At 35.0% G+C, this 26911-nt stretch overlaps 1 protein-coding gene across 5 annotated transcripts in view; it reads left to right on the forward strand.

Moving 5' to 3' along the window:
• LOC144447022 (uncharacterized) overlaps positions 1 to 26911 on the forward strand; it is a 46165-nt gene that overhangs the window by 3980 nt on the left and 15274 nt on the right. For 2 of the 5 annotated variants that reach the window (XM_078136885.1, XM_078136884.1), the window contains exons 2-22: positions 430 to 624; positions 9269 to 9413; positions 12709 to 12810; positions 13523 to 13623; positions 13993 to 14082; positions 14492 to 14602; positions 15208 to 15343; positions 16295 to 16415; positions 17604 to 17842; positions 18610 to 18650; positions 18964 to 19033; positions 19696 to 19878; positions 20176 to 20291; positions 20514 to 20677; positions 21494 to 21602; positions 22341 to 22487; positions 22896 to 23030; positions 23738 to 23866; positions 24378 to 24506; positions 25021 to 25149; positions 26266 to 26391. In XM_078136885.1, coding sequence (XP_077993011.1) covers positions 9295 to 9413; positions 12709 to 12810; positions 13523 to 13623; positions 13993 to 14082; positions 14492 to 14602; positions 15208 to 15343; positions 16295 to 16415; positions 17604 to 17842; positions 18610 to 18650; positions 18964 to 19033; positions 19696 to 19878; positions 20176 to 20291; positions 20514 to 20677; positions 21494 to 21602; positions 22341 to 22487; positions 22896 to 23030; positions 23738 to 23866; positions 24378 to 24506; positions 25021 to 25149; positions 26266 to 26391 — 2497 coding nt within the window. In that variant the 5' untranslated portion in view covers positions 430 to 624; positions 9269 to 9294. Of the gene's footprint in view, positions 1 to 369; positions 625 to 9268; positions 9414 to 12708; positions 12811 to 13522; positions 13624 to 13992; positions 14083 to 14491; positions 14603 to 15207; positions 15344 to 16294; positions 16416 to 17603; positions 17843 to 18609; positions 18651 to 18963; positions 19034 to 19695; positions 19879 to 20175; positions 20292 to 20513; positions 20678 to 21493; positions 21603 to 22340; positions 22488 to 22895; positions 23031 to 23737; positions 23867 to 24377; positions 24507 to 25020; positions 25150 to 26265; positions 26392 to 26911 lie in introns of those variants that run through there. The other 3 variants (XM_078136889.1, XM_078136888.1, XM_078136886.1) reach the window with 2 other exon arrangements.

Below are 26911 nucleotides of genomic sequence, written 5' to 3' on the forward strand. Positions count from 1 at the left end.
ATGGTCATTTGGATTGTGTCATCGGGTTGGGTGGTGCCATAGGTGATAAACCATCACCCGACACTGATAGGGAACAGGGGGACAACATGAACAGAATTGGGTGTAGCTTTAGAATTGTAGTGACAGCAATGTTAAACAACTTTATTTCATAGTCTTTTCATATTTGAAAGAGAAGATACACTATTACCATAAGTCTGTGTTATTTTGCTGTGTTTGAACTTCACTTTCAATGAATAAGCTGTGAAGGTCGAGTTATAAATAGAGTACCCCAGGTGAAAGTGGTATTACCCGATTTGCATAACAAAACATTCTATACTGTAAAGGTAATAATGTATGAGATAAAGAGCCTATTATTGAGAAGAACCACATATAGGTCCACTCAAAGAAAAAAAAACACAACGTCATTGCAGGTTGATTTTGTCATTGCAGGACTGGTTTGTAAAAAGTTGACAGTACAACAGAGCTAGTCTTGATTGAGAACTGTGCCAAACTGTGTTCAACTTCAAGTCTTGGTGAGAGTTTTCATATTTCCTAGCTGGTTCTAGGGATATATCCAGTGTTTACGCAACCAAACCCAGTGACGTACATACACAAAGTATTGATCAACAAGTGGTGATTTCTAAGGTGAGAATGAAAGAATGTTTTGAATGTGAGTGTTACCGTAAGTCTAAGTCCATTGAATGGTTTTGTCAGTTGAGTCCAGTATGAAAATATGGAAAGATCGATCCGTATATAGTATATTTTCATATGGTTTCAAATTGGAGACAAACTTTGATACATGTGTACACATTTAGTGTCCTCTCTCTGTCAGTGTTTGAGTTGAATCTCATTCAAAAAATAGAAAGTTTAAAAATAGCAGAAATTTAACGGAATTCAAGTTACCAGTACAGATGAAATACACACACACACACACACACACACACACACACACACACACACACACACACACACACACACACACACACACACACACACACACACACACACCATATAAGAAAATCTTAAATATGATGTCCTATTCTATGTCACATGCGTAGTGCCAGTAACCCATTTCAGGTCACTCACTATATATGAAAAATGCAATAGCACCCCTTTTGGCTATTACCACAAAGTCCAGATTCTCAAAATAAACATGGCGTGCCATAAATGAATTGAAAACATTCAGATATAGTATTGTCAAATTTAGGATAATTAGACATTTATTTTATTCAAATGAATGTATTTATAGTTTAGTGATCAGACCATAGACCCAACACAAGATCAGACCCTACAAAATAGGAGACATTCCCAATTCCTCATATCTATGTAGAGTTCATTAAATCCAATAGTAAACTGTATACATGTAGTTGTCATGATGAAATGCCATGGATGTATGTGTAACATCTGAAATGCATTTCTTAGATCAAAGTGAAATCATAGCGTACATTTGTACATACTATATATATTTGTAAGAAAGCAAGCAACCTACATTCATACATGTGTCTCTACATAACGCAGACCCCACCTCTGCCCTTTGTCAACCACAGTAGCTTATGAAGCCTTAGAAGTGCATAGTGTTTCATGTCACGTGATCATTACAGTCAAAAAGAACGCACAAAAACAGAGTAAGAAATGAAAGGAGAAAGTTATTTGAAATCCATGTTGGTATAAAACTATATTGGTAGGAAATTTTACATTTATTTTAAGTTGTGTGTGTGTGTGTGTGTGTGTGTGTGTGTGTGTGTGTGTGTGTGTGTGTGTGCATGCGTGCATGCGTGTGTATATATGACAAAGTTGTTTCCATTGTTTTGCACAAGAAACATGTTTACAAGAAAACAGGTTTGTACAATGTTGTTCAATCAAACGTGAAGTGTGTATAACAACAACAGAGAACTGTGCCCTAAAGGCTTGTTTACTGCCACTGTCAGTCTATCACATCTATAAGGCCCTTCATGTGGGTATGAAAGTTGAACCTAAGACTTGTTTCAACACCAAACTGAACAGGGTTCATCATGACTTTAATAAATCTCTTTCAGGCAGATAGCAATAAAAAGTTCTATTTGTTAGATAGAAAGTATCTGTTTACTTCCATCATACTTGCCTCTGAAAGGCACACACACCTGTTATAATTTATCAAACATGAGTATGATACATTTTGCTCAAAAAAAGTTGTTAACTGAATAATGTAATATGTGAAAAAGTGGGATTTTAATGGTAATGACCTTATTTCAGTGACTTTAACAATGACAAAGAGGGTACGTCACAATTAATGCTGCCCAAGAGTCCCTGTTTATCTGTGTGTGTTGCTGAAAAACAGTTATACCTAGTGACTGAGTGAGGTCAAGGCCAAGTTAACAATAACATCAAGGACATGCCATATCTTGTCTGACAATTGATTCTTTTCTTAATGATAAGATTATGTAAATTTTGTGATAAAACCTGAAGGACATACTGTATCCTTAGATGTTAGAATTGTTCAAGAAAGTTTCCAAGATGTATGGGGGAAAGATTTTGGATAAGGAAAAGTAATATATGTACATATTCATGTATTGCATAGCAGTTGACAGATATTTTTTTCGTCGTGATTCTTTTCAAAATAAATCTTTCTCCAGGGGACAGGGAAGTGCTTGTACATCAAAACATATTTTGAAAAGTGATTTACTAATGTTCAAGTTTAAATGATAACTATAAGACATTACTCATAAGTTATAATCACTTGCATGTAAAAAGTAATACTCAGTCCTCTTGAGCCAGCAAACCCAATGATTGGCTCAGATTAAGGCCCATCTCTGATTAGGATTAAAGTAAGATTTGAAAAACTATAGAACTATAGAAAAAGTTCAAAACAAAAGAGTAATCCCTGTGATGGCTTCTCTGATAAGATTGTACTAATGCCAGGATTTGGGATTCAAAACATTGGGTTTTATCAATAGTTTGAATAAAAAAAGGTGACATTTCTAAGCAACAGTAATTTCCCATGCCCAAAGAGTAATAATATATTTAATTGTGATGGTTCCACTGATAGCACTAATGTAAGATTGCGGGATTCAAATATGCTTCAACAATAAAGAATAACTTTTTCTAGACAACATACGTCAGTGCATGAGAAATAATTTGAACAAATCGAGGGTCAATCCTTTCCGTTAATCTCATGGTCACATTTCTGTGGATGGATTAAAAAATTCCAGAAATTCTTTGTCTATGTGACCTGGTCTTGTCCGGTATTAATCCATTGTTCGTCAGAATACAACAAACTGATTAAGTAATGTCAATATTTGTACAAATCAAGATGTTGCAATCTTGTATGTTGAGACTGAAAGTTTTGGGGGTCAGAGGTCGGCATTATAAGAAGTAAAATCAAACTTTTAATGAAAAGCGTTAGACCTGTGTCAGATTAAGATAATAGTAGAATTTAGTGAGTTGTCAGGCAGAGTTATTGGTAAGGTTGGTAATGAAATAAGAATACATGTAGTCTTAAATGATCCTTATCAAGACAGGGAGGAGACAAAATCTATCTTCGTTCACAAGTAATTTTAGTTACCAGGGTTACCATCAAAATTACTGTATAATGTAAGAGTAACTATGCTAGTTTCATTATGTATCATCCGTTTCTGGTACCAGGGTTTCGTCAATGAAGCTGTTCTTGCAAAAAGCTGTTCTTACGTAATTTTTCAGTGGACAGGCAATTTTTTTTCAGTTAGTAGTGAGAGAAGGGTGAATTGCTACATGTAATTCCATGATGGAAATAGAGATAAATAAAATTATCTAGCCACTTTCAATACATCAGAGTTTAATCAAATTGGTATAATAAGTATTTAGTTTACGGAAAATGTGTAGAATTGTTTTATGGTTTAAGTTTCCCACCAGTAACAAAAACATTAAAGATCTTGTGCAGTCACAAATGAATTTCTTATTCAGCATAATTATTGATATTTTCAAAATTCTTGGTGTAGAGTAAAAGTATGATCATCAAATAGATTTTTGTCATGTTTTGTGTAGGTTTGTCACTTTCTGATATACTTTCATTTTGTACATATACTGTGAATTTTGTAAAGTGAAAATAAAATTTTGTTAGTACAATGTAACACAGAATGAAAATATTGTAAATATGATGTAAAAAATTATAACTGTCATAGCTTTCTATGTAATGGGATGTTTTATCTGTACCCATGTCACCATAGCCCAAACAACTTGCACTGGTCTCATTATCTCAGGCGGCAAACTTAGACCTTTCACAGGTGGTTTGAAAGGTTGGCTTCAAGTCATTGGACCATGATTAAAAGTCTCTAGGCGAATTTCACCAAGGCATACTATTAAAATGCAAGCTACTAAAGACCAGTGGGAGGGGGAGCAAGGGGGTCATGACATTTGCCAGGGTTCAGTTTAAGGGGGAGTGAACACAAAGCACCAGGTGATAATAGGAATAAAGCTTCTTTTGAAGTTTTAAGTGACTGACTCACACCATCTTTTGTGGTTTTAGGAGATCTGCCTGATTGAGAACAGTACGGTTTACCCAAATAATATGTGTTAGTCACTCGGTGACTCGCAAATGCCTTTGTTATCCCAGAAGATCTTACCTATACACTGGTCACTTTTTATTCCTTGTCTTTTTATTTGACAAGAATCCTGTATTACAATGGTGTGTTGATGAATAGATGTCCACTAGAATTTTGAAGTCACAGTTAAGAATTGCGAAATCAGGAAATTTGATAAAGAATACGTTGGCTGATTTTCATCATTAAAATCTTAATCATCTTGGCTGTTGTCATGGAAACTTCAAACACATTGTGTAAGCAGACCTTCAAAATGATTTGTTTCTGTGATTTTAGCCTGTTACTAAAGAAAAATTATGGCCAGTTTCAAAATACAGCCAAATCTACATTTCAGAAAATTCATCTTTGACTGTGCTCAGCTGTATTTCCTGTATTATTTGACCATTATCAATCACTTAAAAAACACACTACTGATAAGGCTGAACAGCTGAGCACATTTAACAGAAAGAATTTGAAATGACTTAGTTGTTAAAACTGTCCTCAGTACAACATCACATAGTTGACAATAGAAATGTGTCTATATTTAATACTACAGTGGCATTTGAGGTTCCGATCTTTAAAGAATAGACTCAAACTAAAGCTTTTGTCATTTGATGTGGTAGACTGCACAAGTGGATGATAGAAGTGCCTCTGTTGTACAGATATAATCACCCTGTAATTAATATAGTGTAAACATTGGAAGTCCCTAAAATGTACACTGGGAGATCATAGAAATCATTAGAAATGTCACCTTACTCTGAGTAAAATTAAACCGACGGCCATTCAATAGCTTATATCAACATGTGGCAACAATAGTTTCAGTGACTGTGTGTGTGTCTGTTGTTACTATTCTTAGTAAACTGAAACTTCAGTTACTGCCATTGTACGTACTTGCCATAAAAGTGATGTCCAAGACTCTAAAACATTACTTCACCCCCTGTTCACCACATTCACATGCACGCACGCATGCACGCACGAACACACACACACACACACACACACACACACAAACAATTGCGACCAATCATTTTGTATGTTATCACTCCCAGTTGCGACCAATCATTTTGTATGTTATCACTCCCCATTGCAACCAATCATTTTGAGTGCATTTCTTCAAGCCAATCACTGTTTGCATATAATTTACAAACAATTTTAATTGTTTGCTGTTGCTAGCAATACAAGCAGTTTGTGACACAGCAAAGCAAAAAACACTGATTGCGATGTAAACAGGCTAATGAGAGCTACTACATCTGTACACATCTGTGTCATTTATATAGCTTATCTTGTCCTACCAACATGATGCCAAACAAATATGCAGTAATCTAATAAAATAACAATTTTATATCCAAGCTTTATAAAAAATATGTAGGCAATAAATTAAAAGCATGCAAATTAAATACCACACATACATGTACATACGTTGAAAGTGTTGGTATTTGATTTGACCTTACATTGAAAGAAAACACTAAAAGTATATGTTATATCATTACTGGGACAAGCCATTAGCCAAGCAAGTTGACTTGTTATCAAAGAGTACCAATATTTACACATGTGATGATGGGCTCTTACATAACACAAGTAAACAGCTGTAAAACCTCTATTCGGCTGTCTGCATGGACTGCAATTGAGGCAAACCTTATCTCCGTCTTATATCAGTTGTTATCAATTTATTAGGCTATTATAAGTAACGCTACAAACAGCTTTAGAGATGCAAACAACTTTTATGACACCCGTTTTCGCCAGGCAAGCCCGCGGGTTTGTTGCACTTGGACCGCTAATGGCTTGTGAATGTCATGTGGACATTTTGTATGCCCAGTCTTTGTCTATTAATTTACTGTACACATCAAAAACAGTACATTAATGTGTACCCATATTGTATAAAAAATTAATAAAACCATGATGCAAATATATATCATATGAACTGTTTGATATTGAGTAAAAAAAAAAGATTTTGAATCACACAAACTATTTATGTTGGTTTTGTAAATAAATAAATGCAAGTACCTAGATTTGTGAATTAAGCACTGCTTATACCAGCCAAATATTATGTAGGACGTGGATTTGTATGGATAAGAGAATGTGAACGATAATGAGATATTTGTGTCTTAAACACTCCAGATTCAAGGAGAAATTTTTGTATTGTGGGTTATTTGTCATAATGACAGTGGTAGGATGACTAATGTAAAACATATCACTGGCATATAAACATACTCTGTAAGTAATAAGAGTAATTTACCAACCAGCATATTTCATCACATATTGCTGTATTTGTTATTCATGGTGATGATTTATGGACTGATACATATGTGGGATGATTTCCTGTATAGTTGGATATTATATACACGTACATACACATACACATATACATACACATACACATACACATACACATACACATACACATACACATACACATATAGACATTGATAGTGTTCAATGTCACGGTTGCTATGGTGAAATCATGTACACATGAATATGTAGACAAAATATTGTTTTTGATGGATTATGGTTTTTTTTCAAATCTACTGCTTTCACTCAAAAATCACAACATACAGCAGGAAAATTCTACAGTAATCCCGATGATAGAGAATTTAGTAAAATCTAGTTATCACTTCTTCAACATGTAAACTTACAAGAACTGCAAACTAAAGCATATCAAAAATTGTAAACTCATCACACCACTTCAGTTTTGCACAGTATAAAGCAGAAGCAAAGTAAACTTTGCATGGTTTTATAGATAGGTATGTAATGATGATTTTGGAGGGGTACCAAGGAACTTAATGTACCTTTGTGACAATTCTAGTAGGCAGATTTACTCAGTGCATGGTTTTACCACACTTGACAAAAATACAGGTGTATGTACAATTGTGCAGCTTGTCAGAGATTATTAAATAAATCATATATTGACAGTTTCCTGGACTCTCAACCCATGAAATATAATATAGACGAAACATACTACATGTAATCTGGACCGGACATGCTACTACAACTATTGGATATTGTGAGAGCTGAACATAGAGGCTCAGAGAGCCTGCATTCAGAATCAACAATATAAACTATAAACTATATATATATATTATATATACACAGCTAAGTCTGTATTTACATTGACATGCTTGATAATACTGCATTGTATAACTATAAGATGGAAAACAATAGAATGTTTTGATCCGATATTTTGAATTAAACTGTTGAAAAATTCAAGTAATCTGTTGAGTACCATGCTGAGATAGGTTTGTAGGCAAAATAGAACTAAGATGTCTACAACCCTATGTACAATGATTCCGGTGTTATGCCTCATAGTTTATGGTATGACTCTCATAATGAGATATAAATTATACGGGTGGTTCTCATTCTCAGCATACATGTAGAGACTATTCATTCAATAAAACCTGATACAATTATGAAACTGGTTTTATTTTAGGTTGTGGTTAGATCAAATGATAGGAGTATATACATTGTGTATGTGTAGGTTTTGACTCTGACCTACTTTAGGGTGTAGTATAGCTGTATATATATGTATGATGTGTTGTTATGATAATGAACGCATAATGTTGTGTTCATTTCATTGAAGTCACGCCATGCATAGTCTGAGTGACGTCACAGAGACGGTCTGACTCAGAATGAAAAAAAAAACACAATATAGAGACTATCACACGTACAGAGTCTTTCCCGGTGTAGTACCGTTATTATGTTGTTGGCATCACTTATAGTATAATCATTTTCTGAACGAATGTGGTAAGAGTTTTTTCAAGTACAGTGAATTATATAGTATTAGTTTATTTGATTGGCTTTAGCACAGGAGATTACAATAGCAGGTATACATGTACACGAAGATGTAAAAAATACACTTGTACAATGTGTGTACTGGTCACTTGTATATTTGTCACTATGATATAACTACAACGTTGCCTTTGAATTGATGTCTAGTTTCTAGTTCTCACAAAAGTAATCACTTTTAATTTATACTTAATCAAATATTTAAATGAAGCAATTAGCAATTGTTTGATTGTTAATTATTTAAACATATAATGAACTTGTACATATAGTTCAAATGAAATTGTGTAGTTCTTTAGGTAGTTACAATGTACATGTATGTATTCTTCATTTTGTCAGGTACATGTGTGATAGGTTTTAGGTCACCAAAATTACTAAAAATGTAGCTATAGTGTGAATTTATACTGTATGTTATTATGCTGTTTGATGTATGCTACACATGTTAATTGTGGTGTACACAATACATTATTGTGGATTGTGTGCATGTAAACAGCGATTACGTTATCACTGTAAAACACAGTGTGTGTGTATTTCCTCTAGTAGAAGGAAGTATAATGTTGTATAATGATATAAAATTAGTTAATGTACTGTGTCTGTGTTGGACTATATGTCCAAGATGTGCAAAAGTGAAAGTTGTATTCGGTGCATGTATCTGTCTAATTACATAGACGTCACCGTGTGTGTTGTGTAAATGAAGAAGAAACCAGACAGTCACGGTAATTGTTACCTCAACCCAGTTCACAAATATTGATCCAAAGTGTCATTAGTTTGACTAATTTTTAGGGTCGGTATTTTCTACAACTTTTATTTTCTTTATTCAGAAGCCACACATCTGTGTACACTGTGTAGTACATACGTTGTACATGTGTAGTTCTTTTTTTTTTTACCTTTTTGGCAAAATTTGACCAACATGCATTTAGTGTCAATGTTAACTCAATGTTGAAGATTTTGACATCTTGTACATGTTTCTTCTCTCATAGGTGCTGTTAAGAAGTAAACAACCACAATGATATCACTTAGAGTGTTAGCGACAGCGTTAGCATCAACACTTTTCTTTGTCGTCACATCAGCTGAGCTTTTGAACATCAACAATGAAGGTGACCACGTTTGTTTTAGAACAACAAGGTAGGCAGATTTTATCAACGTAATTAAATTTATATATTTGCACTTTATTCTTTTTATTTTTATATATATTGACTGTCCCAATCAGTATTTCCTGACTTACAGATCTTTGACGATACAGGAGCACAAAGTCAGTAATACATAAGAACTACATTGCATCGTTTTGCCTTCGGTTTAGGCAGATGAAATTATTGCCTGGCAAATTGCCAGGATGTCTATTTCACATGTATATGTATAAAGCACTGCAAATAGTATTATCAATTTCATACCAATAACTCATCAACCATTATGCCACTGTGCCCACATGCAGGTTAGTACAAGTATCATTTTTCTCAAATATGATATTAGATTTCTCATAGTACAAATGTAGATGTTTCCCGCCAATTCAATAGATGAAACACGATAAGTAAGATTGTTTACAATTGTGTCAACAAAGTCTGGTACTTGGTGATCACCTTGACATTGTATTTGTAACTGTCAACACTCAGAGGCATGCCTATGCCTTTGTATTTTAATGGAAGCCATCATAAAATTGGTTTATAAATTGAAAAATCCAAAATAAATATCAATCCTCATCCATATGGCCACTTGAGTACACTTCTACTCTTAGAGTGCACCATCAAATATGACCGTCACAGTTGACATTGCACATGCATTGTAGTCACATCGTCACAAACCACAGCCTCTTTTTACAGCACCCTCCTAAATGCGCCGTCAACAGTGTCATGGAAGAAATAACGGCTCTGGTGTGCGAGAATGTACATGTAGTAGTCATAGGTTCATGCAGTTTCTATCAATTTGCAAGACAATTTCATCAAAATCCCTTGAAGAAAATGATTTACTATTTCTGTAACCAGAGTGGACATAAATAAGATCATTATAGTATGTGCAGTGCACATTGTTGTGTCTGTAATATTGAGGTTCTGTGCAATTCTTCATTTTAGTATTATCCACCAATGAATAGTTTTTTCAATGGGGTGAAACCTCAGATACAATACTTTGGAATTAACCCTTCTGATTTTGATAGAGAAAGTGTAAAGCTACAAACGAATTAAACACACAATGACATTTCATATAGTATCAAATAGTATCGAATCAAATCACTTTGCAGCTGTAATTATTGAAATCCATGGCATATTAGCGACATGTTACCATCAAACCAGTGAAAACTTTCAACCAGCTGTGGAATGGGTGATAGGGGACTTATAATTCCTACAGGATAGAATTTGACCATGGGACCAGCTCTGTGTACTTTATAACCACTCATTTAACCATGAACTTGTCACTGTCTAGATGTACGTTTTCAAAGTTAAATATTTAAACTTTTGTTGCATTGACCTTAACTGACCTTAAAGGTCAAGTGTTCTCATTACTTTTTAAGTAGGTATAACTGTCTATCATGTCTAGCTGCAATTATCAGTCAATTGGGACATTCTAAGGTTAAATCTCATGTCTAAAATAAACTCAGAAAGGTCATGTAGTGGACAATGGATTCTGTATAGGGTCATGTTTGAGATTTCAAAGGGTCGTGTTTTAAAATGAAGTGATAGGGTGTACCAGAACACTATTCTTTTAACCCTGATACAGTGTCAGGTGTCAGAAATTCTATAGACATATCTAGAACCTGTTCATTGTACACATGTACATGTATATTTGACAAACATGAAAATGGTTCACAAATTGTACGAAAGGTACATAATATCAAACTAGGGAGTTTTAGACCCTCTAACTTGAACTTGATTTGCATTCTTGCCCGTAAGTAGATTTCTTTTGTAAATTGTTTAATATAGACATAATTCTGAAGTACTTTCACATCAGTAAAGTTAGAGTTACACAGTTAGTGATTAATCCTACTTGTAGTGGGGCATGTGTACTCTTAAAAATATGTGCCTAGTTAGGTAAACAACAGTTGGTATGCAGGAAATCATCATCTTTTGATTTGTGGTGAAAGTAAATATATAGAAATTGCCTTATAAAGTACTTTTAGAATAACAGCCCCGTCTCTACGTGAACCATTTTTATGATGTGACAAAATTGCAGTATAGGAATGAAGTAACTAACTAATACCTATGACATAATATTCAAGGTCTCTCATTGGAAACAAGATGTACATTCCACTTACAGGCTATAGGATAACTCACATGCATTGCTACCTTCTGTTTTCTTTGTCATCACTACAATTTTTACCAGAACAGGAACTTGTAAAATGAACACAAAACAAAGCAAACACGCTAGTGTTTATTGATAACAGCATTTCAAAAGAGAGATCTGAAATATTGTGTAGTTCTACGAACTCTGAAATTTGTAGAAAGACTGGAAGGAACTATACATGTAGGTGGTGATTGACTTGTAAATTATGACTTTTGACACAGCAAAGGTCGTGAAAAAGAAGGAATGAGTCACCTGAAAACAATTCTCAAGTGATGTAATAATTTAAATGTGAAAAGAAAGTTAGAGTCCGACACCACCCTAACAAACAGAACTTGAAAACAGTAAGAGAAATAAAAGGAGTTGTTTTCTTAATTACCTGTTGCCATGAAGTTAAGGAAAATACTGAGTGTCAATTGACTTGGGTTAAACTTTTTTATTTGTGTGTAGAATTGACATATCCTGTTCAACTCCAGGATATTGTAATTTCATATATTTGTATGTACACCAGGTATAGTCAAACAAAGGGAAAAGGTCAGCAGTTTACTACTAGTAAGTACGTGTTTAGCATGTTCAGCAGACCAAACCAATAAATATTTTCGAGCAAGTGTGGGGAAAAAAATGACACCAAACATTATCCACGTCAGTGCCTTTTGCTTTTGATTGCCATGGCAATAGCATCATAGGTATTATGAAATTTGAAGAATTATTTCAAGCAAGACTTGTTTCATCATACATGTCTGTTCAAATTTGTGTCCTGAAGTGACATTTGAAGGTTGTAGGTTATAGGCTGACCCATACAAAAATAATCGCTGAAAATTCTATGTAGTAAGTTGTCAGTGTTTAAATGGCATACTTAGATGAACTTTTCAAGTTGCTTAGCAACATATCATAATTTGAATGTCTTTAATTGACCTTTGACCTGAGCTGTGAATGTATCAACAAGTTGCCAGTCTCGGCTCAAAAAAAATTTAGGGTTGGCAGTGAAAAACTGGGTGGGGGCGGGTAACCAAAACCAAACAATTATTTTTAGGCCTTAGTGGCAATATTTTATGTTTAGCATGATGCCAGAGTCCAAAAACATTTCTCCTTAATTTCTTAATTCAGTGTAATTTTTGTAACCGAGTAATTTTTTTTTTTTCTTTTGTAGTTATCTCACAACAGTTACAATTAGTTATCAAGAGCCGTATGACCAGGTATATTATACCAGATGTACAGACGTCCTTAATTGGTTTAGGTGTACAAGACGAAGGTAGGATGGACATATAAACATTGTGTATATGATTGTAGTGACCCAAAATAGTATTTCCTTGCTTTTGGAATCTATTTTGTGGTAGTTCTTAACTGTCTATGATATTTTTTTTTTTTTTTTTTTTTTTTTGGGGGGGGGGATCATCAAAATTTATAATTAGGATAGTTGTATATCCCCCTGTCTGTCCACCTGGCATTCTTGGTTGCCTACTAGTAGCTGTTCAGCTGATAATTTGATACCTGCTATCAGTTTGGTTGCATCAAATATAACATAGACTCTATGATTAGAGATCATCATGTACTTGTTTTCTGAACCATTTAAACTTTATGAGAAACAAGTTTTTAAACCAAATCAGATGCTCAGTGTTGTACTGATCAATGGGTATGTGCATTGTATATTTGAGTTTAAATTTTCAGTTGTCTATCATATACATTCTTACATGTACAACGTACTGATATGAAACCTCCCCCCTCCCCCCCCTATATATTTATTACATGCAAGTTTAAATTTTCAGTTGTCTATTTATTATCATATACATTCTTTATACAATGTACACAATGTACTGATATCACCCCCTCCACCTCCCCCTGAAAGGCCTTTTTACAGTTAATGTTGCTTTAATCCATGTAGAGTGTACCATTTTTGTAAGACAACTGTTCTATAACATGTTGCTTCTTTGTTTATTTTGTGTTTTGTTGATGCAAACATGTAGAATACAGTACAGAGTGGCATATAAGCAAGAAGTGAGAACAAAATATCGACAGATAAGAGAATGTTGTGATGGTTACTCAACAAGTTCTGAATACTGCATACGTAAGTATTGCAAGTCTTTATCTCTAATAATAAATGCTAAGAGGTCAAAATAGAACAAGGTTGGTGATTTATTGTCATGTACATCTATAGTAATACATGTATATGTATTTAAAACATTGTAAACTCCAAACTTTTCACCTTTCTTGAAAAAAATTGTCTTAAAAAAGTTTAATAATATGAACTGTGAATTTTATTTTATTTTATTTCATGCATCAATCCATTACCTTACAAAAGCACTTGAACATAAATTTGCAGTTTTAATGTTAATTATGTAGGTCAGGTATTACCCAGAATTCTCTGTTTTATAATAAATCATGAAATCCTGAGCAAAGTGAGTATGTTTTATTGTTGTTACTTCTCTCCATACAGCTGTCTGCAATGCATGTGTTCATGGTTCTTGTACAAGCCCTGGTGTTTGTGAGTGTCATGCAGGCTTCAGAGGTGATGACTGTGCCAGCTGTAAGTTCAAAATATATTTCCCCTCATTTTATTAAAATGATTGTAGCATACAAGAATATTCACCTAAATGTAGATACACATTGAAAATCATGTAAAATGTTGCAAACTTGTGTATATTATTACATATGAACCAGAGATTCCTTATATCATTGTACATGTGGGATTTTCGCTGTAGTGCAATACTGAAAACAACATTGCATACCTGCATGTAAATGATATGCAAATGATATGCAAATTCATCACTTTGTGCACAAGGTTTAAAAGTGTAATGATACCATAGGCAGCTAGTATGATGACAGCTACCAATGTAACACGACAATGCAGTATTGTTGGGTAAAGCGTTGACAACTTTCAATCGTAATAAGCTTGATAATCGTAATCAGATTGTGTTTCATCTTCCATTAACTAGCATGTCCACCATATGAATGGGGTGCGGATTGCTCCAATGATTGCACTTGTCAAAATGATGCTTTATGTGACCCAATAGATGGTAGTTGTACATGTGAAGCTGGCTATGTTGGTAAGTATTCTAGTCCTGTTCCTATGTCAGTTGACTTGGTAACACTTATGGTAAATAATAATTGAATTTTTTTTTTAATTGCAGTACACTATGTCTCAGCACTCGTAAAATGTTAAAAATGTAGATACATGGACAAAATGACAATAAGAATTACATGAAACTCTGTGACTAAAATGATAAATATTACAAAGTAAACAAAGCTGAAATAACAATAATAGTTGCACAAACTCACATGTGGTAGTATTGCATAAAAAGATTCATTTTAAGATTGTGTTTGTACGATTCAGTTGGACTGTCTGAATGAAAATTAATACAAGGAAACTCATTTCACAAAATTGGAGCCATGACTGAAAAGGCTTGGAAGCCATAACTTTTTTTCATACTTATGCACTTCGCACAAAATTGTAGTTGTACTTGCGATGGAAATATATTTGACACTTCTGTGAGTATTCATAATTGATAGATAATGTTATGAGATTGTTCTTGTCATTTACAGTGCAAGGATAAAAAAGATTTTTTTGCATATATTTGTACATCATTTTCTATTTTGTACAATTTACTTTTCAAAATTAACAGAACTTTTTAAACATCTTGTCTGTCCATAGGCTCAAGCTGTCAAAACATTTGTCCAGATGGTTCCTACGGTTACGATTGTAACTCAGACTGCCAATGTGAAAATGGTGCTACATGTCACCATGAAAATGGTGCCTGTTCATGTGCTCCTGGTTTCCAAGGGCCATAGTAAGTCAAGATAAATTTTATGTGTCAGCATTTTTCCTCCAGTCAACTTACAGTACAGAAGTGAATGCTTTAGATTGTGGGTTCATCATAAACATCAAATTTTGCAACTCAGAGTCAGAACATTTAACCCCTTCAATACTGAAAACATTCCCGCCAAAATTGTTTGGACAAAATTCTTGTTTTGTGTAAGTTTTTGTCATATATCAACTTCATTTTAGACTGGAATTAAAGAATTGTTATTTCCTAATAAAGTAATATTATTGTAATTATGAAATATTCATATAAATTGGGTCCCCATATTATTTAAAACTCATCTCTAGTCATGAAAGGGTTAACGAGAGTATAAATTACACCAAATTTTTTACATCAACTCATTCACATTATCATTGGGTGTATACTACAATTGGCTGGTTACCTCAATCAAAGCACAAATGTCATAGGAGATCCCAGCTTTGTTACTCCTAGTGTTCACATGTTACAAATGACACATGTAATTACATCCCATAATAGTACATTACAGATGACACTGACAACATGTCAGCAACAATCTTGGGATTATTCTCGATGATATTTCTGAGTGCGAGTAACAATATTTTGGGTTTAACAACTTCTAAATATGTCAGCACTGCTACTCAACAACATTACATGTACAAGTAGTAATAGTATCTTGTTCTCTCAATATTATCACTTTTGTTGTGCAAGTGCAGTTAAAAATTTACCAAATGGATATTTGATTTGTTGATGGGGATAGGTAATAATATAACGTGATGAATGATGTGCATACAACACATCATGGATACTTCATTATACTTCTCAGAGTTAGATCTCAGTTTACTAATGACATTCGCAGTGAATAAAGAGTAGTTTTACATTGGGTTGAGCATTGTACTTATATTCTGACACCTGGATTCTGATCTGGTAAAGAAAACTTTACTTTGCTTATCTTCATAGCTGTGAAGAACAATGTCCTGAAGGTCAAGCTGGACCAGACTGTGCGATATCTTGTTCTTGTCAGAATGGTGGAACTTGTGATCCTGTGACAGCTGAATGTCTCTGCCCTTCTGGATGGACAGTAAGTATGGTTTTGACACTAATGTACTGACTCCTCGAGGTGTTCATAATAACAATAAGAATAATGTTTATTTGTCCAAATGAATTCAGAAATTTGTTGAATAGTCACCATAGGAGCAGCGTTATATAGTGCCCTATTGTTGAAGAAGAAGGAGCAAAATGGATTATCCAGGGAAAACATGCATCCTTCAGCAGGGTCAAACTTTGGGTATCACCCTTCTTACATACAGACCTGTTAAAAATTTTAACAAACCCAGTCGATGCTTGGCGGGGGTCAAACCCAGACTGTTAACTGCTCCGCCAATGACAACCCCAGTCACAGTCTGTGTAAATGCAAACTTGCCATGAATCTATTATTTGGCTACACTTTGATGATGTAGGTATAGTGTTTCACTCATGGGACATTACATTTTTGACACAGATCTAGCCATTATTCAACTCTAGACCAACAATAACAGAGACACATAAAAACACCAGGATCCTTTACCCAATCACACTGAACACTGATAAGCATTGCTATTCTTTCACAGTGCAGTAGAAACATGCTTCTAATTAAAACATTACACATGGACTTAATGATTTTAACGGCTGCAATTATTTATTTTTCTAACTGATAATCAACATTGCAACTTGACTATACTCCCCACTGTGCATGGCACAGTATGTAATTGTTTCTTATGCAATTGAAGTTGTCTGAGGGTGTGTATTAAATGTCATGTCATATGAGTGAAACACCTACATCAGTTTAGCTATAAGACTTTAATAGCTGTGTTCACACTACCACAAATACAAATGTAAGACATTCCTGACAATAATGGTACAGTTTGGAGAAACAAGTCACAAATTTCATGAATGATCATTTGTTGACATACTTTACATACATACCCATTGGAGAAACAAGTCACAAATTTCATGAATGATCATTTGTTGACATACTTTACATACATATCACAAATTTATGAAATTTACCAAGTCATTGCTTGAGTAGCAAAAGTGTGTCTCATTCAAAATGGATGGTTAGATTTATAGAAAATAACCAGATTTCTGCATCATACTCGTGAGTTTCTAAACACTTAGCCAAGACACCTTTACTTGCAGTCACACGTATTGCATATAATGTATAAGAGCCTCTCTCTCTCTCTGTTGAGATAAATTGTTTTAAGTTTCTGTTTTCTGTTTCTTTTACCAGGGATCGGTGTGCAGTGATGAATGTGATTACCATACGTATGGAGAAGACTGTGAACTGGATTGTGATTGTCGGAATGGAGCCCGGTGTGACAGATTTACTGGAGATTGTGAATGTAGTCCAGGATATCGGGGTGATCAATGTGAAAGTACTTGTCTGCCAGGACGGTACGGCCAGGACTGTGATTATATATGCCAATGTGTCAATAGTGAATCATGTGATCATATTGATGGAACATGCACGTATGTAACACTCTTTTTATCAATCTATTAATCAATCAAATTTCTCTATAAGCGCCAATCTCAGTGACCAATATTCTGTTGAATAGCACTAACTGGCTAAAGCACACCATACATGTATGCTTTGGTGAACAAATAAGTCTTTAGTTTTGCTCTGAAGTAATCCAACCTGGAAGCTTGGCGAATGTCAAGTGGCAAAGAGTTCCATAGTTTGGGGGGCAACATATGAGAATAAACAACCTCCAAAGGTGACTTGTCTGTAATTTGTTGTTGTAAGCAGATTCTTGCTTGTAGAACGTAGAGTGTGACGCAGTGTGTATGGCTGGAGAAGATCACAAATGTACTCTGGAGTTAAGACATGGAGAGCTTTATATGATATTAACATACAGTAAAAGTTTGTAATCAATCCTGAAACTAACTAGTAATAATCTACTTATAATGATTGTGATTTTGGAGTAATGTTAAATGCTATAATACATGTAACGTGCCATTCTAGTTTCAGGATATGTAGGAAAAATGTGATGTATAATCATGTTTTTTTTAATAGCATGGTGTAATATAGAATATGTGCCATTCAGCATGTTGGGCCTAGGTAAAAAAAAGTGTAATATATGGAAAAAAGTCAAACATCAGTCTGTTAATGTAATATAATGAAACACTCAACAAAACACTCCATGAAAATTGACATTAGTTGACTCTGAAAACTCCATGCAAATACTTAAGTACTCCTTGAAAGTGTAAAAATAATTTTCTTTGCCCATTACTTACAGATGCTTACCAGGTTTCACTGGAACATTTTGTGATGAAAGTGGTAAGTGTAAATGCACAATAAGCAGTATATTGTTAATTTTTTTATGTGACAATGTTGTGCATTGTTTTGTTTTTTGTTGTTGAAGTTATTGTTATCAATAATGAGGCACTTACAAACTCAATCTGTGGACTAATGTGTGCAAAGAAGAATTTTATTTCACAAGAACTGAAGGCTCATTACAAAGTATTTTAGTGTTACTACAGTATGTATTATGTAGTTAAAGAATATTAGAGATTTCTTGTGTACTATGGTGGATTAGTGTCATTTCATGGTCATGATTTGTTGTGTAATCTAAATGTATTTTGTCTTCCAGCTTGTCCTGAGTGGTACTTTGGGGAGCAGTGTGTACACCAATGTGAATGCATACAAGACAACACTGAAGAGTATGTAGAGATAGATATATTATCATCTTGTAGTTGAACTCATGTTCTTAATTCATGTGGGGTAATGATGGGCAAATGGTTAGAGTGGCCGGCTTGAAATCTGCAGGTTGCAGGTTCAAGCCCCATCGCTGCCGTTTGTTTCTGAGTGGCTAAAGTCCTTGGGCAAGATTTGAACCACGACTGTGTCTCAGTCAACCCAGTTGTATAATTGCGGACCTGGTTTGATAGAGGTTGCAATGTGAATACTTTAATCCTATGCATTTATAAAGGCTGCAATTGATTGTATTCTTCCCAGGGAGTTGAGGAAGTTTATTAAAGGGCTGTTGTGCCACTATAGATTAATAATTGTAAAGCACTTGGAACACAGAGTCACGAAGTGTCAGTCAGAATCGTTCAATACTGAAGCGTACGTTGGAAATTACCCATTCCCAACATTTCATGGCAAATTTTGATAACATTCTTGGGTACTTGATATAATTCTGGTGGTTTTTTTGCCTTTCTCAAATGTTTCATTTCTACCTACATTGCATGTTCTTGACTTCTTTGTGCACAACTAAGTGTTTGACATACATGATGAAAAGGTTAGCCCTTAATTGTCCCTAATCTTGGATGCCCATGTCGTGGCTGTGTGCCCTAATATCCATGTTTATATCTCTCCATAGGTGTAACCCAGGCAATGGCATATGTTATTGTAAAGATGGTTACCAGGGGTCGCTATGTGATGCTACATGTGATTCATTCTGGTATGGTCCTGGGTGTCAAGATATTTGTCAGTGTGAGAATGGAGCTGAGTGCAACCATATTGATGGCTCATGTACATGTACACCAGGATATACAGGCACCTTGTAAGTTATATAATATATATTTAACAAAAAATAAATCCTGCTTCATAATATGTCTTTGAAGTAGTATTTTACCAACTGTGGAAGTGGGGATGTACAGAGTGGTGGTTTGAACAGGGGGGGGGGGGGGGGGGGGGGGGGGGGGGGGGGGGAGTCTAAGATGAATGTTTGACTAGATGATGAATCAGTTTCTGTTTTGTTCAAATAGCTATGTATTCATAGGTGATGTTTTAATTTAGCATATTCATTTGGTGATGTCATGTGGTCTAGAAGTATTGATTTTGTATGTTTTCCTGACAGTTGTGATGCTGAGTGTCCGCGAGGAACGTTTGGATTGAATTGTGATGGTATTTGTTCACCCTGTGCAAACAATGGAACATGTGAGCATGTTACTGGAATGTGCTTATGTCAAGCAGGTGAGAAATTACACAAAATGGTAAAGTGAATATTAGCATATAATTTGAATATTATGACAATACTCATTTGAAAAACGTCTCCAAAAATGATCCAAATTTGTCCCATATTCGAAATGGGAGAAAAAGCTATAAAAATTGTAGTACAAATTGAAAGACTTTGAAAAACATGCCTACTCGCGTTAATGTATAGCATATCTCTGATCGATATGTGTTCTCTTTTAGGTTGGTCGGGAAGCAACTGTTCATTACCATGTCCATCTGGGAGCTATGGTGTGTCTTGTAACATGTCATGTCCATGTATGAATGGTGCATCATGTCATCATGTGACTGGTCTGTGTCGGTGTACAGCAGGATGGACCGGAACCACGTGCTCTGATAAGTGTCCAGTAAGCATCAAGACCTCTACTTTTTCATTTTATTTGTTGCATATTGTATGATTGCGGATTACGTAGTGTGTATAAATTCATGTAGAATTCACATTTGAGAGATTTGAAGAAGTCAAGTAAAGATGTTTGGTATTGATGATGTATAGCATCATGTTAGTTAGACTTCTGTTTTCATTAAATTACGCTAGTCTCAGTTACCCAGACTCTCACCTCTGGGGGGCTGTATTACGAGACCATCCAGATGAGAGTCTGGGGGAAATGTAATCCAAAGTCGCCCACACTGGAAGTCACATAGTACATTTCTTTCAAGTTGTGAAAAATGGTTTTACTTGGCGTGATCATTGTAATTATGACGAATCAGCTGCTTGAGATGTAATAAATTGTCACAAAGGTACCTTGATCATTCAGCCAGCAATGTTGAACATGAAGTATTGCCCAACATGCACTGCTCTGGGAAAGATATCTGGTGTGGGTAATTGTGATTACATTTCCCCAGACTCTTGTCTGTCTGGTCTCATAGTAGAGACCACAGTGGGGGAGTCTGGGTAACCAAGACTATAAATGTACTTCAATACTACAGCACAACTTAGAACGTGTACACTTCTTACATCTCGCATATATTTGTCAAAAAATATTCCCATATAACCAGTTTTTGATTTTCTGTGATAAAATTATACTTTTACTTGACATCATGGATAATTTCAAAATTAAGTTATTCCAACAATATTTAGTAATAGTTCGTCATAAGAAATGATGGGATTGTATTAATGTTTGTTAGATAACAATGTGATTATTTCTGTCATTTTGTCATCACAGGATGGTACATATGGTATTGGTTGTCTTCAAAGCTGTGATTGTGAACCTGGCAGTACTGACAAATGTGATCACGTCACTGGGAAATGTGTCTGTATGCCAGGATATGAAGGTATAATAAAATGATGTTTGTGTTTATGTTTGATTGCGATGGGAGGAAATGATCCGTCATTTTTATTTTGGATATTATAAACTGCTCAACAAAACACAAGCTGGACTAGATTCTATCGAGTGTGATGACAAAAAAGGCTGGGCGAGATTCTATCAAGTGTGGTTACTTTTGTCATAAATGGATAGATAGCAATTAGTTTAGTGACATTGAATCCAAAAATGTTATAATTTAATGGAAATCTAAATTCAAGAACAAACAAAAAGGAATTAGGAGGCCCGGGTTTACGTGTAGTAACAATTTTGCATTGATTATTAAGTGCTATAATTATTTTATCAAGAGACATATAGCCCATACTCTTAGACTAACATATCAAACACAAATGGCTTTTGTCTCGTTCTTCAGTTTAGAGTTTAGGAATCCACCATGGGTTGGGTTTCAGGGTATACTTAGCCTGTGTATTTTCTTCCTTGTTTCTATCACTAGCAAAATATGAAAACTTGTTTTCATTGAAATGTTACAATATTACAATGCCAAGATACAGAAAGAGTTGCATATGGGAGACTCAGATGGAAAGATTGAAAGTAAAACAAAAATCAGGAAAACAGTGGGAGTTAATACTGATTGAGCTTTGACAGTTACCATGCTGCATGTAGACAAATAGATAGCTACATGTATGTTAACAGGATTAGTGCTGACTCATGGTACTATTTTACTAAATGAAACACTTGACATTTACAGGTCTGAGATGTGACAGTCAGTGTCCTGTTGGTAAATGGGGTGCATCTTGTGAAGCTGATTGTGATTGTGAACAAGATGCATCATGTACACCAACTGATGGTACATGTGAATGTCCACCTGGCTATACCGGAACACGTTGTGAATTCAGTAAGTATTATCATATACCTACAATTACAAACCTATGAATTGAGAAATCACAGGCTCCGAGCTCTACCTGTACAATCATTTTTTGGAGCTGGCACCCGGCACACTTTACACAAGTATGGTCATTGTATATTTATTTGACAATATATGGTCATTGTATAGTTATTGACCAAATATGGTCATTGTATAATTATTTGACCAAATATGGTCATTGTATAATTATTTGACCAAATATGGTCATTGTATAATTATTTGACCAAATATAGTCATTGTATAATTATTTGACCAAATATGGTCATCGTATAATTATTTGACCAAATATAGTCATTGTATATTTATTACTGCTTGTTTGTTTTATGGCCTTGGTTGTTGTTATCATTCATTCATTATATTTTGCCTTTTTTCCTACAGCGTGCAGTGTTGGTTTCTTTGGCAGAAATTGTTCTAATTCATGCCCTCAGTGTCTGAATGGAAATGGCAACTGTGATCCAGTAGATGGTAAATGCACCTGTCTGGCTGGTTACCATGGCGCTGACTGTGAAGATGGTAAATTGACCTAGTTCTCTGTATACGAGTTTTCGTTGCATCAGTTTTTGTATTGCTATCAACTAGAATTGATATACATATACTGTTGTTGCTTGGTTATTGGGGCATTTAGTAGACATCTATTACGCCCGAGGGCTTTTATGTAGCAACTATTCCTTTAGGCAGAAAGCCAAGGAAAATAGTTACTTTATAACAGTACAAGGGGTAATATGACGTCGACTAGTGCCCAAATACGGCAAGGCAATAAGTGTTCTATAACACATCACATTCTCAGGCACATATTCTTCCCAAAGCAAATCATCGATAAGACTTCCATGCTACATGAATATTGCCCTACGGAAAATAGAGTACAAGCAGTGCCCCTATATGCAAATTGAGGTCACTATGAGTCAATAGTCTATACCATGTGATCTAATCTAAGCCAATCACTGAAGGGTATGGATATGATGTGTTATAAAGCAAATTAGACAACAGACATTGTCTCTAATTACACGTTCATAGAATTATTTTATGAACACAATGTGACAGTCTTGTCAGGGTTAGTAACTTTTAAATTAAAAGTGACAATCATATCACAAGTACAATTTGAAAAAATATCAAATTTGGATTGAGAAGTCCCAGTAACAAATAATGAGAAGAATAGAGAGGTAATCAAGTCATTTTTGCTGCTGTACTCTACAGTCAGATATTCTTTTGTTTTTTTACAGTATGTGAAAAGAACATGTATGGTCTGGATTGTGCCTCTCACTGTCAGTGTCGCAATAATGCTACATGTCACCCAGCTACTGGTCAATGCCAGTGTTTGCCAGGCTGGAGAGGCACCTTCTGTGAGGACAGTGAGTAGTTGAAAACATTGTTTCACTAATTTGACTAATAAATGAGTAAATCACATTAACCCTAATCCTGCCATGGCCAGTATCTTTTACAAGAACTTGATCTGAAGAGAGTTAATGTAAATGGGGGGGGGGGGGGGGGGGGGGGGTGGGGGGGGGTGGTTAAACTCACCACCTTGTGTTATGTGGACCATGTTTTAAGAGTAGTAGTATTTCACAATTGTAGAGTTTTATCTCACTTCACTTGCCAACATTTCATCATTTCTATACACCAACACTAGAGGAAGCGATATATGAGAATCTACTCCTGTTGATGTTCTCATCCTAGAATAACCACAGTTAACGAGAAAGTTCAAAACATGTTATTTCTGTTTCACCTGACCACTAGAGGGCATGTTTGATTAATCCATAATCAGACCCTAAAATGTTCAAGATGATGTTCAAAGGCTTGAGTCATTCATGAAGTTTTCAAATAATGAACATTTTTGGATTTTGTTTATTTCCATCTATGCAGCATGTGAACAGGGTTTCTATGGTAAAGACTGTGAACAGATTTGCCAGTGTCAAAATGGAGGCAATTGTCATAACTATGATGGTGAATGCACCTGTGCACCAGGATGGCTGGGTGCTACGTGTATTGACGGTATGGACATTGGGTGAATCAAAATACAAACATAGTTATATTTATTAACAGTGTGTTGATATCAGATTACTAGAAACCAAATGATACATACTTTATCAGTGACATGCTTATATGTGTATACCATACACAATAAATTGAATTTGTCGGTGGTCAAGTTGTTAACTCTTATGTTTCTTACCACTGCAGTCTGGGTTCGAACCACCCAAAAGTCAACTGAGTTTTAATTAAAACATTTCCAAGATCTGTATGTAAGAAAAGTGATCCTCAGTTTTTGCCCTAGCGAACTATGCAGGTTTTTCCTGTTTCCTCCTGTTTTAAAACCCTAACACTGTACAAATGGTGACTATATATTAATCAATTTCTGTATTTAATTTTGATATGTTATTCAATTAAGTATATATTATATTAAATGGTCCAGGAACAAACAAATTCCATTAGTTCCAAGTACACGTATACACAAGTTCAGCTAGTCCAACAGTAAGTAGTTTTGATGAATTACTGTTTTCTGTTACAGCGTGTCCACGTGGTTACTATGGTGAAGGTTGCAATGAGATCTGCCAGTGTAGGAATGGAGGACAGTGCGATCATGTCAGTGGTGAATGTGATTGCAAGGCTGGATATACTGGAACACTTTGTGAAGAAGGTGAGTGGATGAAACACAGTTACAAACACAGATGTCTGAATGATTGTAAAGTTCAGATATCAGATCTTAAAAAAGAAAGCAAAAGTTCAGTGTGAAATGTTGGTTTATATTACTTTAAACAATTTGTGAGTTGAGACAAGCAAGTCTTAGAAATCGACATCAAATTATCTGATATTCCGTTCAAATTCTATGCGCATATTGGTTGGTTTTTGTTCTGTTCATTCTTAATAATGCTGTAACCATAGTAACGGAATGAGGATAATTCAGTAAGCATTACATAGTCTAGATGTTCTGTGTACTTGTAAATGTATTTAAGGTAATGTATTATAAGTCCAGTGGTCTAATAATTGCATGTCAATCAACCTTGATAATAATTACAATATTATGATGTTCTGGTTTGGGATAAACAACATGGAATGTAAGTCAATGGATTTTACTTCGTATTGCACTGAAATGTACAATTAGCTCACCACCGCTTTCGCCAGGTATCCACCATGACTTCATCAGTGTAAGCAAAGAATCTATGGTCGATTTTATCAACAATGTGCGTATTGAGTACTTAGCAAAAAAAAAAACAGTTTACCACCTTCAGTACTTTGCAATTTGAAATCAAATATCTTTATTGTCCATGTTATTAAAAGTAAATGGAAATTTGTCTTTCGGTTACTCTGGACATGTAAATTACAAACATATATATATTTAACATTACTTTATACATCATACGATGTATAGAAATTAGTCGAACACCAAATAGTTGAATTAAATGATTATTGTTAGTTATTGTTTTTTGACAATTTATAAGAGATATTATTCCCCAATATTTGTAGTCATTCAGCCAAGGAAAATACTTGTGACCTAAGGGGCCTTGTCACTACGAGTCATATAGTGACCTGTAGTGACAAGGCCCCTTAGGTCACAAATATTTTTTGGTTGAATGATGAAAAGTATTGGGAATACTATAATTATACATACTCAAGCATAATTCATGAAAAGTTGAACCAGTAGTGTAGACACTGTGATGTAGAATGACCAGGGCATGTTATCCATATTTTCTGTTCAAAGACAATATCTTTGCTTGTGTGTGGTATAATGACTTGTACATTGTTTGTTTTGCAGATTGCCCCATTGGAAAGTATGGTGCTAACTGTAAAGCTAAGTGTGACTGTAATGACAGTCCATGTCATCATATTACTGGACTTTGTCAGTGTTCTCCAGGATGGATGGGAGAAAAATGTGAAAAAGGTAATGGACTTCCACCGCTACAATGTACCTTTTTTATTATGTGAATGACGTAATGTTTTGTTGAGGTTAAAATGACAAGGGCTGCGTTTTCTCTGAGTCACTGCTTAGTATTAGTAAAGGATAGGAGAACACCACATAGTATGGGATAGGAGAACACCACATAGTAAGAGATAGTAGAACACCACATAGTACTGGATAGGAGAACACCACATAGTATGGGACAGGAGAACACCACATAGTACTTGATAGGAGAACACCACATTGTATGGGATAGGAGAACACCACATAGTACGGAATAGGAGAACACCACATTGTAAGAGATAGTAGAACACCACATAGTATGGGATAGGAGAACACCACATAGTATGGGATAGGAGAACACCACATAGTACTGGATAGTAGAACACCACATAGTACAGGATAGGAGAACACCACATAGTACTGGATAGGAGAACACCACATAGTACGGAATAGGAGAACACCACATTGTAAGAGATAATAGAACACCACATAGTACTGG

Source organism: Glandiceps talaboti, chromosome 16 (genome assembly GCF_964340395.1).
Source record: "Glandiceps talaboti chromosome 16, keGlaTala1.1, whole genome shotgun sequence".
Lineage (NCBI taxonomy): Eukaryota > Metazoa > Hemichordata > Enteropneusta > Spengelidae > Glandiceps > Glandiceps talaboti.